This window comes from Bidens hawaiensis, unplaced genomic scaffold (genome assembly GCF_021521415.1).
Source record: "Bidens hawaiensis isolate Kalapana, Puna unplaced genomic scaffold, B.hawaiensis_p1.1 tig00037990_1, whole genome shotgun sequence".
NCBI classification, from domain to species: domain Eukaryota; kingdom Viridiplantae; phylum Streptophyta; class Magnoliopsida; order Asterales; family Asteraceae; genus Bidens; species Bidens hawaiensis.
Window position 1 is genome coordinate 1 of NW_027505510.1, and position 14,000 is coordinate 14,000.

Below are 14,000 nucleotides of genomic sequence, written 5' to 3' on the forward strand. Positions count from 1 at the left end.
AGGTGAAAACAAATCAGTAGCCCTCCAATTTACTATTAATCATGATTTTTACAACACTAGTTAGATATCTAAAGTCTAAACAAAATTGGTTATTAAACTTTTATTATTACAATTTTAAAGCCATTGGTAAGAAAAGCACAAAATAATAGATGAATAAGTTAAAAACAATTTTATATTAGGTATATTCTTTAGATCTTGTATTCTAATAGATCTAAATGTCATATTTTAGTACACACAAGTACTAAAATAATTTTCCATCTTTTTGGCAAACCATGTGTCCCAAAATGAGGAATCTTGATAAATGAAATGTAGGTTTTGTAACTTTTAAGCAATGTTTTGAAGTTTGAAACTTGGATTCTTCTTCTTCTTTTTTTTTAACGGCCAACACTTGGATTACTCTAGTTCTAGTTTTATAAAATGTGTTACAAGAAGTTTCAAGGTTGGCACGTGTATGATGTCATATTTTAGTTAATGAATAATGAAAAGTTATGTTTAAAAACATAAAAAGAGGTGTGGTTTCACACACGTGTCAAATTAAAAGTTTAGGAAGGTAATCATAGCATACAGATGTACAAAAAATACGTATTATATAATTAGGTGGGTCACTTTGATCTATCATCATTTACTTAATTCCTCGTATCTTTTATAAATGATTCTCCATACAAATGTGGCATGACTAGAAAAACTATTATAATAACAAGCTTAATTATTATAGGTTAACGTTACCAATTTCACTTCTTTTTTATGGCCATTTTTTTATTTCTTCTATTTACTGGTGTAAACGAGCCAAGCCATTTAAGATCGGATCGATAAAAAGCTTAAAAGAGTAGAGTCTTATCGAGCCTGAACCTCAAATAAAACTCGTTTAATTATTGAACCCGGGCTTTAGCCTCGTATGGAAAGATTGTTTAAGCTCGTCAAGTCTTAACGAGCCTAGCGTTGTGTAGTTTTAGTTTTAACCTTTTTAGGCTTCTATTTCTGTGTATTGATTTCACACTACACAGCGAGCTCGAGCTGAACTTTAGCTCGTTTACGATACTACATGAGCTCAAGCCTAGCTTACATCACTTAAGGTTCTTTTCAAAATATATAAATATTAAAAAATAATATGTACTAATTAATAAATAATGAAAAGCTTTAGAATAAAAAGCTTTGAAACAGACAAGCTCGAGCTCACGTAAGCCAAAACGAGCCGAGCTCGAACCTAGTCGAGCTCAGGTAGTCCTATTTACTCTACGTTACAATTTATATAAACCCGAACCGGTCAAGATGCAAAACCTGTAACAGAACTGCCCATTAGCCCATTAACCGATACCAATTCGTTTCTTAAACTAGACAACCAAAATGTCAGTTGACTAAAACCAACTCATGCAGACCCCTGAATTGTATGACAATATTTAAACCCTTTTCTAGTTTTAACTTCTGATGTATCATTTATTAATCTTCTGGTGATCTCATCAGGGTCCAGAGATCAGAACCGGTTTTCTAAAAGATGGAAAGCCCATTCAACTAAAGCAGGGTCAAGAAATCACCATCTCAACCGATTACAACATTAAAGGCGATGAAACCATGATCTGCATGAGCTACAAAAAGTTAGCCTACGACGTAAAACCAGGGAGTGTGATATTGTGTGCAGATGGCACTATTTCATTTACTGTTCTTGCTTGTGACACTGAAAATGGTTTGGTTCGTTGTCGGTGTGAGAACACTGCGGTTCTTGGTGAAAGAAAGAATGTTAATCTTCCTGGAGTGATCGTTGACTTACCGACTTTGACTGAGAAAGATAAAGAGGATATTCTTACATGGGGAGTTCCGAATAAGATTGATATGATTGCTCTGTCGTTTGTTCGCAAAGGGTCGGATTTGGTTGAGGTTCGGAAGTTGTTGGGCGAGCACGCCAAAAGCATTCTTCTTATGTCAAAGGTATGCTCTTGTTATTCGGGTTTTTTACATCATTTTCTAAATGCACTTACTGCGTCTATTGGTGTAAACAAGTCGAGTCGAACTTCAGCTCGTCACATATTGAGCTCTACTTATAAACCTAAAGCTTGGTTCTTTTATTAATTATTAATTATTTGATAATTTATATACATTATAAGTATGATTATAATTATGTTATGTATATTTATAATTGAACAGTTCTTGTAGTTTAGAAAAAATTACATGTTTAGTCTATAAACTTATCTTATAGTGATCCCTGGGTTAAACAGTGTAATATTGGTCAGTTAGTATTGAGGGCATTTTGGTTATTTTCAAAAGACTAATGAAAGCAAACACAGCTAGGCCCTTAGTCATTTTTATATGATTAGTCCCTAAGGTAAATGACCAAAATGGCCCTTTACTAACTGGTAGGTATGTAAACAAATCAAACATTCATCAAGTGTTTGGCGGGATGTTCGTTTATTTAACAAACATGAACATATGTTTTGCTTGTACATGATATGTTCGTGAAAGCCTGTTTATCTTCATTCATTTATAATAATTTGTTTACGTTTGTTTTATTTTTAATAAATGCATAAGTAGTTAGTGCCTAAAACATAAACATAAATACATATGTTTAGATGAATTGTGATGTATTAGACTTGTTCGTTTGTGTTCGTTGATGCTAATTTATGTTCGTTTTTATGTTTGTTTAAGTTTGTTTGTATATGTTTGTTTACGTTCATGAATCGTTCGTTTAGTTTTAAACGAACGAACATGAACAAAAAAAATTATTTGATTATGTGTTCATATTCGTATTCGGTTAAAGTCAAACGAACAAACACGAGCATGCCCTTGTTTTTGTTCGTTTGGTTCGTTTATAGTCCTCCTAACTCATCAGACCGCTAAACTCAGGACCATTCATAAATAACACTACCGGGGACCAACGTTAGAATTTAAGTTTAAATTTCAAATCCGTAATCTGCTCGTTTACACCTTTAGATTTGCATCCAAATAAACGGGTTTGAAAAACGTTTAAGTGAAGTTTGACTGTCAAAACTCAAAACATGTTGGGTTGAGTCAACATTTTTTTTTTTTGCGGGTTAAAACAGGTTTGGGTCAAAAGAAAATAATTCGTTAATGTGTGTCAAAAACACATTGATTCTGATTTTACACACTGAAGTATTATACATAAAACTGTGACCATCTTTGGTAGGTTGAGAATCAAGAAGGGGTAGCAAACTTTGATGAAATCCTAGCCAACTCCGACGCCTTCATGGTGGCGCGTGGTGACCTGGGAATGGAGATTCCAATCGAGAAGATATTCCTAGCCCAAAAGGTCATGATCTACAAATGCAACATACAAGGAAAGCCCGTTGTAACTGCCACACAAATGCTCGAGTCAATGATCAAATCCCCCAGACCAACTCGAGCCGAAGCCACAGACGTAGCCAACGCAGTTCTAGACGGCACAGACTGCGTCATGCTCAGTGGTGAAACCGCTGCTGGAGCCTACCCTGAGCTAGCTGTCCTAACCATGGCCCGAATCTGCATTGAAGCCGAAAGCACAATCAATTACTTAGATGTTTTCAAAAGAATCGCTGCAAACGCGCCCATACCCATGAGCCCACTCGAGAGCTTAGCCTCGGCTGCGGTTCGAACTGCCAACTCATCTAAAGCAACTTTCATTTTGGTTCTGACCAGAGGTGGAAGCACCGCCAAGCTGGTGGCTAAGTACAGACCGGGAATGCCTATATTATCTGTCGTGGTTCCCGAAATCAAAACCGACTCTTTTGACTGGTCGTGCAGTGACGAGACGCCAGCTAGGCATAGTCTGATTTTCAGAGGTTTGGTCCCGGTTTTATCTGCGGGGTCCGCTAAAGCGTCTCATGCTGAGTCAACCGAAGAGGTTCTGGAATTCGCATTGCAGCATGCAAAAGTTAAGGGACTTTGCAAGAATGGTGATGCCGTTGTGGTTCTGCATCGTGTTGGGACTGCATCTGTTATCAAGATAGTTAATGTTAAGTAAAAACGCGAGTGGTCTCGTGTTTATTTACAGTTTGTTTCCTGTAACGCCGGTTTGTTGGCATGTATTAATATCAGTAGACTACTGTCAGTGGTTCCGCCATTGATAAAAACTGAACTGCCCATGTTTTATGGGAGATTTTATATATTCTGGCATATAAAACTACGGTCGCCAAGATTTAGCTGACTGTTTCAAATCCAATGGGTTGGTAAATTATGTATACTACGAAGGGTTCGCTTCTTGCAGGGTATGTTGTAGGTCTGGTGTGTCCCCTCTCAAACTTCTTACTTGTTACACGTCGAGAGTAGAACTTAATTTTTACAGGCAACTTGCCAAGGCTCGATGGACCTTATTTGGTTAAATTAAATTATCACTCTAAGTCGCTCCATGACTTTCGATTATATATGTCAAGGCATGACCGCTCGAGCAACCCCAAAATTCACTCAATAATGACTCACCACAAGTCTTTCTATTTCGTTCCATAACATTCGGCTATATGCCAATTCATGGCCGGTTGAGCCGCTCCAAATTTACTCCATAACGTTCGGCTACAGGTCTTGTCATTATCAGGTTGAGCTACAGCACCAATTTGCCCATGTGTACCAACTTGTAACATGAAATGAAGTGTGGTGTTTATGTTTCCATCATGCATTACTCATTGACATAGGCACCGGACCAAGATATTCTGAACAAGATTAACAAAACTAAACATTGGCATATATACAAGATTAAGGTCATCCGAGGTATTGCACTGGTAAGTAGGTTGCTTAACATTTTTTTGTAATGTAGAATTATAAGACGGTGATTTTGTAAGGGATCATTCGGTTCGCGAAATATTTTGGGGAGAATTAGAATTTGAAGGAAGTAGAGCTAATTCAACTAAAAACTTCAAATGTTTGATTGATAACTTTACGAATGAGATTGGAATGTGAAAAGGCTTTTTAAGACAAAATTACCCCTTTATATCTGATACAAACCCGGTTAAGGGTTACCCTCGCAAAAGGAATTAAGTCAGACCCGAAACATCCCTGGAGCAAATGCTTTTGGTTCACTCTCTCGATTCCTGCCTAAACCCAATTCGACCAAAATAATTCGCAAAAGCAGTAGCGAGGCAGTTTTGTTCAATAACCATTGGCAATTGGCAATAGTATTAGATTTCTGGGATCAATCCCCATACAGACACTGAATCGGTCTATTTTTGGGTTCAGTGGCATCCAGGTTTGCATCATATTCAAATCGTCATTTGTCATGATCAATTTTTAAGTAGGAAATTTATCCAGAAATCCGGATACCCATTACTTCATGGATATTTGGATACTGGAAAAATATCCAATGAATTCCTTAGTAAATTTGGATATTCCAGGCCTGAGAAGGCCAGAACGGTCCGACCCGACAACCAAACACAACCCAGAAAAAATGTTCTGGCAACATACATATAATAACAATTATTTCCTGATTAATACGAGAAAATTTTGTTAATTTTCTAGTAAAAACATGAAACATAAAGGTATAAAATAAATATGATACATATAGGTGTACAAAGCAGGCAACATATCTGTCAATACTCAATATTACACTTATTAATAATGTACACCATTCTGTAACAAAGCAGAAAGATAAGTAGCCAACTTACACAGAGCAGAGGAGCATGAACAGTCTAGTGACCATCTTCCTCACCATGACCCCGTGGTGGCGAACCTGAACCCGAACCCGATGTCGATGTCACAAAACTCCCACTTTCGGGCCCAGACGCAGACGAGAATAAACTTAAAGGCCAAGGAAGAGAAGTCGAAAACCACCTATTATTGTGGGCACTATCGGACTCACTAGAACCCGACCCGTTTCGTTCTTGATTGAGTTTTGACTCATCAGATGGCAACTCGAGCCGGCAGACGGGACACGAGCTATGAAGGTCAAGCCATGGCAGAATACACTTGCTATGAAACCTATGTTTACAAGGCAGCTCTTTAGCTTCACTTCCAACCTCAAAATCATCCAAACAAACCGAACATTGAACCGAAGGCTCGTCAATCGTCACATTAGGCAATGCATCAATAGCTTCCTTTTTAGCCGGTGGAGTCCCGTATCGGTTTGGGTCGTTCTCGGCTAAATGCTGCAAAAGTTGCTCTAACCCCGGACCCGAAATGTAATCACCTAAAGACCCAATCGAGTGCGTCTGAGACGAGTTGTTTTCACCCCCACCACTGCCTTGCACGATGATAGTTTGATTAAACGGGTTAATCAAAATAACCCGTTCGCGTCCAGTATCCGTGTTGTTTTCAGTATCAGCCGCATCCCCGCCTCGAGCACCATTCACGAGGTGGAGGAATGCAGCAGCGTTCCGCCGATGCCGCTGCCACCTAATGACAGCCTCAATCTCCCGGTCCGAATCAATATCAGGATTCTCAACAGGATGTTGAAACTGGTATCGCCGGTACCTCTCCAAAGAATCAAAACGTCGGTCATGGTCATCCTCATCGTCATCAAACCCGATATGCGTGAACCTCCTACGACCACGTCGGTGACTCAGCATACCGAGCAAGATCGGGGCCCATAACGAAAGCGCACGGTCTCGGTCCGAGTCCACATCCGGATCACCAACTAATCCTTCCATTTCCTCCACAAACCCATCATTACAAGATGAACATTTAACAGTTTCCACCCCTAAAACCGGAACCACTTGCCGGTTACATTGATGACACCAGTACCTTGTTGACTCTCTATCTTCCTCCATCTCTAACTTCAAGTCAACCTCTGTAGGTTGTCAAACATAATCAACTTATCATCAAACATTATTAATTTTACAGATCTGGCAAATAAAACCCTAGAAATCAAAATCATCAACTACAAAAACCCTAAATCTGAAATCAAGCAACAAAATCCCCAAATTAAAACCCTAAATTACCCAGATCCAAAAGGTCAAATTTGTTTCAGACGTACATATATGAATTGAAGTTCGTAATCGAAACAATTGGATCGAATTCTTCTTCAAATTAAACTAAAACCAAACAGAAGTGAAAATTAGTATTAATATTACCAGTATGTGGAGAGAAAATCGGGAATCTTGTTAATTAGGGTTTGATGAAACACTGAAATGAATTGTGGTTGAAATTGAAAGGTTGTCTCACCAAGTGACGTGTCAGGTTATGGAAGAGGAACAAGTTTCTGAGAAAGTGGGAAACTCACAACGAATACCGCGTTTATTTTTTTCTGTATCCGTACCATTATTATATTCTTAAATAAAATTATTTATTTTTTGTTTATCGTCTTTTGTTTACCACTCTATAAACTAGTTCGTTCGTTTACTTTTAAACGGAAAATGCCACCGAAAATTACTTTTCCGCGAATTTCTTGTATTTAGGTTACTGTACTCTCTAATTTGGAGAGCTCCGATATACAGCTTTGTTCAGACTATGTTGTCTTAAGCGAGCTCACGCTGGCATCAGAGTTTAACTTGGGTGTTCTCCTAGGAAATCATACTGCCGCCTGTCATTTGACAATCGTTGTACCGCCACAAATGCAGATATCTCTGGCGTAACACACGGTTCGACGAAAACCCGGGTGAGCTCGGAATTAGACTGACAACCTTCTACAAGGCTTAGCTGAATTTTTTCATTGTCAATAACCGCCCAATGTGACACAAGTGGGAAGGCCGCCTTGAGAATCACTTAAAATTTTGGAGTTTGGAACGAGTAAAAAACGTGTTCCTAAAATTGCGTTTCCAATTATGTGATAGATTTTTGACGATCTGCGTATATTATTAAAGGAAGACAATGTTTCCACGTGTCATTCAATTAGTCCCTCCACATAGGCTGTCAAGTGTACAAGTTTTCATTTTTACAATTTCCCTTTCATGAATGATAAAATAAAAAATATGTCATGTGACATTTGAGCCAAAACAAGGTACACCTCAGTACGTATTTACCGATTAAGCAAATAAACGCCTTTTGCGTAACAAACGAACGATTAACCGAACGGGTCGGGTTATGACCCAGATATCTCGGGGGGCCATTTATAAGTGATATACGATCTATACAAGCTAAAATATTAGAAATATGGCCTTAGTTTGATAGCAAACAAGTTAAACGAAAACATGCTCGTTTAACCACCTGCTATAGATTTAAACGTGAAAGATAGTTACAAACCAAGCATTGTATCATCCGTTAAGCCGAAAAAGACTTACCAAACACTTATTTGAAATGTTTTAAGCGATCCGTGAAAATATTTTTGATTTTTACAAACGTATAGTATTTTTTTATAATTTTACACAAAACTAGCCGAAAAACACTTGTTTTCGCGCTGTCTGTCGCACCCGATAAGTTTTTAGCGCCAAAAACCGAACCCGAACTAAATTTGGACCGGGCTTTTCGTTTTGGGCTTGAGAAATCAGAAACTTGGGCCAAAATGGGCCCAAAAATGGGCCCATGGATTCTGGCCGCAGCCGCCACCCCACCCCCCCTTTATTTCCTTTTCACATATAAACTAGATCCAAGCCATTTTTCCACATAATTTCTTGAAAACTCTGGATACAACTCTGATCCAGCCAAAAACAGCAAGAAAACCTAAGGTAAGGAGCTTAAATAAGTAGCTTTTTACTTGTTTAATACCATAAAAACATGTCTTGGTTACTAAAAATCATTCCTAACCGTGTAAAAATCCTAAAAATAGTCCATAAACATGTTTTGATCATACACATGGTAAGGAACCTGTTTTGATAATTTTTTTGGCCATAAACACGGATTAAAGGGTTGAAACGACGTTTTTACGGTTCAAAAGTTCGTTTTTGTGCACTAGCCAAAACCCTAACTTAAGGGCTGTTATGTTGATGAAATATTGCTTGGTTTGTGATATAGGACTTGTACCTAGCTTGCTTAGAAGCACAAGAACCTGAAAACTTGATTAAAAGGTCGGAAACGAGCCAAACCCGCTAAGGTAATGCCAAAACACTCGCTTACGGACTATTTAGGTTAAGGTTGTGATGTGAATATTTTTAGGACTTGAAATTTTACAGAGACATCAGAAATCATGTCAGTGAGTCCCTGTTTAAATTTGGTAATTTTTCGACCATCCGAGAATATTTGGCGAATTTATTACCGAATTGGGACGTTTATTTGGGAAAAATAGCTAAAATGCTTCAAAAATTATGAAATTTTTCTGGGAACTCAGATTTGATGTATTTTAATCACATGTGAATTTTGGGATCATTTGGAGAAGTTTAAAGGTGTTTTGTTTATTTGCGTTCGTGTGAATTTTAACAGCCGAATTTGGGCCGAAAAGAATATCGCACGAGCTTTTTACATTTTGGAATTGATACAGGTTATTTTGGGACATGATTTGAGTATTCAGGAATTTTTGGTGAATTTTTGGAAATTGTTTGGGGTAAACGGACGATTTTCAAACGAAATATAGCTGATAAAATGAATTTTTATAAATTAATAAATCAGTAAATAAATTCCAGAAATATTTTTATAAAAATCTACATATTTTAATTGATAAGTGGTTAAATTTTCATAATTTAATGATCAACGATTAATTAATTATGCTAATCTGAATATTAAACAAATTCAGTTTTTATAAAAACCGGCAAGTTCGCGACTAGTGAAACTGCGGGAATATCAAAACACCAAGAGTGATCAAAAATCATATTTTTGGACTAGTTAAGTAAAAATGAACTTTTCTTTGAGAAACCTGGACAATCCGGGTGGATTGTGCGCGTTTATTCTTAAATCAAACTGAATAAACGGAAACGGGCCCCGTGGCTAATCCGGGACCCCAATTTGTGATCTTTCTTTATAACTTAATCATTTTGTTAACCAATACATTTACCCAAGCTTATTTTCCCATAACTGTTTTCTGAATGCGTAAACGAACAACTTGGCCTAGCTGGGAAAACTGGAATCTGAGCTAAGTTCAATTTTAAGTATTAGACATTGAACAACATCGCAACCTAAGCCTATTGCCACTTTCTGGGCGTTCTAGCTACACCCAGATTAGTTATACAGCCCAGTTTAGTATTGAGATTATAATAATATTAAAATATTAATATTATTATAATATTGATTATAGGAAATACTGATAGCGGACCGAACAAACCACGAGCCGATACAGTTCGGAATATCTACTAAACCGTGAGTTTCATGACCCCACTTTTAAACTGTTTTACGAACTTTTGGGGTGAAAAGCATGTTTGCTTATATCTATATACATACCTGAAACATGTGATGATGTGAATTATCTAAGTGCTAACACATGAAAGTCCCCACTAACACAGTGATTAACTTCGAGCCGGTGGCTTGTGAATAGTACTATTGGTTTGACAAACCCAAACGGAATCGGCCTGGTTGCCGTGTCACATAGCGCCGTTTGCACATGACCATATTTAAACATACAGGCTATGTAGTGTTAGACATAGCTACCGGGGCATGTTGTGGGTGGAAGGGGAGCCACAGTGGTTGATTGAGCGTGGGAAATGGAGGCACGCAGCACGAACAGTCCAGGCTTCACTGTAGCTTAGCATAATTACATTACATACATCATTTACATACATACATACTTGTTTCATGATTACAAGTGTTGACTTGTGAATACTCATTACTGATTTATTGAAACTCGTGAAACTCACCAACTCCAGTAGTTGACCCGTTTTAAATTGCTTTTCAGGGTTACCGAAGTTGAAAAATCCGTGATTGTGTGCTACCTGTTACTAAATGTGATCGATGCAGTGTGAATAGAAGCAAGGCTACCAGTATGACTAGAGTAGCTTATGAGTATATCTTGGTGTAACACCTAGTTTGTAATAAAAGATAGACCAATGTAATATAATGTAAATTAGTTGTAATGTTTCTTTATAAACAATGTTGTTGATACCAGAGGTGTCTGTTACATTCCCGTTTTACGCTTCCGCATTATGCTAGTCGGGGTGTGACATGTCGTTAGTGGGAATTGACCTCACTACCTTGCTTTTAAAATGCTTAAGGCTTACCAACTAAACTAGAGTAATTAATGTTAGCTTTTTTTCTTTTTCTTAATTGTTGTAGATTCACAACATTCCATTTTGTTTTTATTTTTTAAACCACTTGTGTATTGCACGGGCTCTATCCTAGTTTATCAATATGGTTGTCTTTCAAAAGCTGAAAACGGACCAAAACAAAACAATAATAACAAACAATTTTTTACTTAAATGACTCGTATAAAACACAAATGAAGGTTTCTTTTATAAAGAAAAAGTAAACCATTTGTGAGAATTAAACCCATGACTTTTAATTCCATAATCAAGCGTTCTTTCAACCAACCAATAAGTCATTTTACAAGCTTTTGCTTTAAAACAAAATTCTATATGAAATATAAATATATTTTTCTGACAATTATGGTCCTCTTGAAAGAGTTTGTCTGGTCCGTCGTTCTCCCCACCCTCCCTTTAGGCCGGCTTAGCAAGTGGGGATTGAACTTGGTTCTTCAGGAAAGCCCAAATTTTTCTATCAGTAAGACACAAGTGAGGTGTCCTGAAAATTACGTTATGCCAAATAGTAAACCACACCGACCTAGGGCTGGCAATTCGTGTCTTAACAGGTTTAACAGATATGAAGCGATGCACTGAAAACAAGTATCAAACATGAATACGACTCGTTTAACTACTTTATATGTCATGACTACAAGACAGTTTTAAGTTTCATGTACCAATAAGGGAATACAATGGAGTCTAGCCTACTAATTTCAATTATTTAAGAAAATTCAAAAATCACATTACACACTTTTTTGCTTAACAGGTCTTATCGTATATTTAACAGGTACCCAATTGCCAACCCTAGTCCGACCCCAACTTTGGTGGTGATTGAACTTGCGTCCACTTCCAAAGAAGCAAAGTGCTTCTACCACCACGCTAAAATGTTAGTTGGACTTACAAAATATTTAAATAGGTCATTTATTTAAAAAAGAAGAAAATTAACTTTTGTAGTATATACAACTATTAATATGCATATGTGTGCATGTATAATGAGGCATTTTGATATATTTCATTAAATGTAATGTTTACATGTTGGTTGTCAAGACACGCTTTCTCGTGTTTGATCACTTAGTTTGAAACAGCTTTTAATGCATCCTGATCCATCGTGAAAACATTACTGCACGTTCGCACAAAAAAAAACCCTTGTCAAATCTACAAATGTGTGTCTCCCCTATCTGTAACACCCCGACCAAAGGCGGATTATACATCGGGGCGCCACATATTGTTTCATTACTCGTGACACTATTGGGTGTCAATATTTAATAAATACATTCATTCGCGCACGCGCAGCGTAAACACAAGATAACATAAAGCAACATAAATCAATATATTATAAATCATAATATTCGAACAGCAATAACTTGTCTTGATACATTTTAATCTAGGTCCAAAATAAAGAAAACTTCCTAGGTTATCACGAGCTCCAAAACAGCTACTGCAAACCTGAACATGTGTTAAAATAAACGTCAAACACTTGCGTGTTGGTGAGAAATCAAGTTTAATAGTTAATACATAGATAACAATAAATCTGCGCGCAACATGTGTATGTCTGGTTTTCAACAGGGGTGTAATCTGATCGGGACCAACTCTAAGATTCATAGACTGCCAGTGCTCACAATTGAGCTCACAAACAAGACAAACTGTGCATGTGTAAACAAAAGAGAAATCATAAACGATTGTTCTCCCGTGTTCATCTAATGGTACCATGAAAACTGCGGAATAGACCGACAAGACGGTTAATGATCCACACATACAAATAAACAGCCAAGTCTACGTCCTCAACACATGGGATACTGCGCGACTAAAGTTCATAAACAAGTTTAAGACTCTAAGTTTGTATGAACACATGAACATCCCAAAACGTTAAAAATAAAAAGGGATTAGTACGAGATTACTCACTTGATAAACGATGTGAAGATAGGTAAAGCAAGAACCAAACAAGCAAAGTTAACCTATAATTAAAGATTATTGTTTTAATGATTTGATTTAAGTCTTGATTATAAGTTAGCATAAATAATAAGTAACTTAAACAAATTATTATATATAATAGATATATTACCGGAAAACAGGGCAGAACAGGGAGGAAGACGGAGGCAGAGAGGGAGGCGGCAGAGAGATCAAGAGGGGGTTAAAATAAGTGTTTGTGTGTGATGTGTTAAGAAAATAACATTATTATTTATAGGGAAACCCTAGGGAACACAATCCCTAGAAAAGGGGAAAAGATCTCCAAAAAGTAAAAGATTCCAAAAGCAAAAGATATCAAAAAGCATAAGAAAACAAAAGCAAAAGATATGGAAAGATATGGCAGCAGCAGGGGACAAGGGAAAAGCTGACAGGTAACAGTAAAAGCATGGGCGGTTCAGATAAAGGTACTGGTCAAGCATGGAAAAAGCAGATCTCAAAAGATAATGTCAGTCACTTTTTCTGTCAACCAATGGGGTTGGTGCGCATGCTGCGCCGAAAGTAACTTTTCAGACATAAGGCAGGTTAGGTCAACAGCACAGAAGGTAAGACAACACAAAAGCAAACAGGCTGGACAAAACAGAAGAAAAGATAAGTCTAGCGCGAGAAAACTGCGCGCGAGAAGACTAAGGCGCGCCGCGGGAAGAATCACATTTCTTAGCGCGCCACGGGAGGAACTACAATTCCAAGCGCGCCGCGGGAAGAACTATAATTCTTCGCGCGTCGAGGGATGAACTACGATTCTTAGCGCGCTGCGAGAAGAACTACAAATCCTTAGCGCGTCGCGGGAAGAACTACCGTTCTTAGCGCGCTGCGAGAAGAATTACAATTCTTAGCGCGCTGCGAGAAGAGTTCGTCTCGCGTATCGCTGGAACAGCTGGTCATCACGCAGGCTTCCTTGTAAGGAGTCTGGCGCGTGGAGCTGCGCAGACAACCTTAGGCGGGAAGAAACAAAGGATAAGGAGAGTTAGGAGAAAAAGAGGGAGACAAGGCAGAGGGGTTAAACAGGAGGGCGGGACGGCGACAAGAGAAAAGGAAGGCGGAAAGAAAGAAGAAGAGGGACGGGACGGCGGAAAGGAAGAGAGAGAA

The 14,000-nt window shown here is 37.9% G+C and overlaps 2 protein-coding genes across 2 annotated transcripts; one reads left to right on the plus strand and one right to left on the minus strand.

Moving 5' to 3' along the window:
- Window positions 1-1,461: 1,461 nt before the first annotated feature.
- Window positions 1,462-4,101, plus strand: LOC143613647 (pyruvate kinase, cytosolic isozyme; the record flags this gene model as incomplete). The annotated part of the gene is made up of 2 exons (XM_077087301.1): window positions 1,462-1,923; window positions 3,137-4,101. Coding segments are annotated over 2 exons (1,275 nt in total), but the record flags the coding sequence as incomplete, so codon positions are not given.
- Window positions 4,102-5,533: 1,432 nt separating this feature from the next.
- Window positions 5,534-6,692, minus strand: LOC143613640 (E3 ubiquitin-protein ligase SIRP1-like). Its single transcript, XM_077087295.1, has one exon. The coding sequence runs from the start codon at window positions 6,678-6,680 to the stop codon at window positions 5,604-5,606; it is 1,077 nt and encodes a 358-aa protein (XP_076943410.1). The 5' UTR covers window positions 6,681-6,692; the 3' UTR covers window positions 5,534-5,603.
- Between the last annotated feature and the right edge of the window lie 7,308 nt (window positions 6,693-14,000).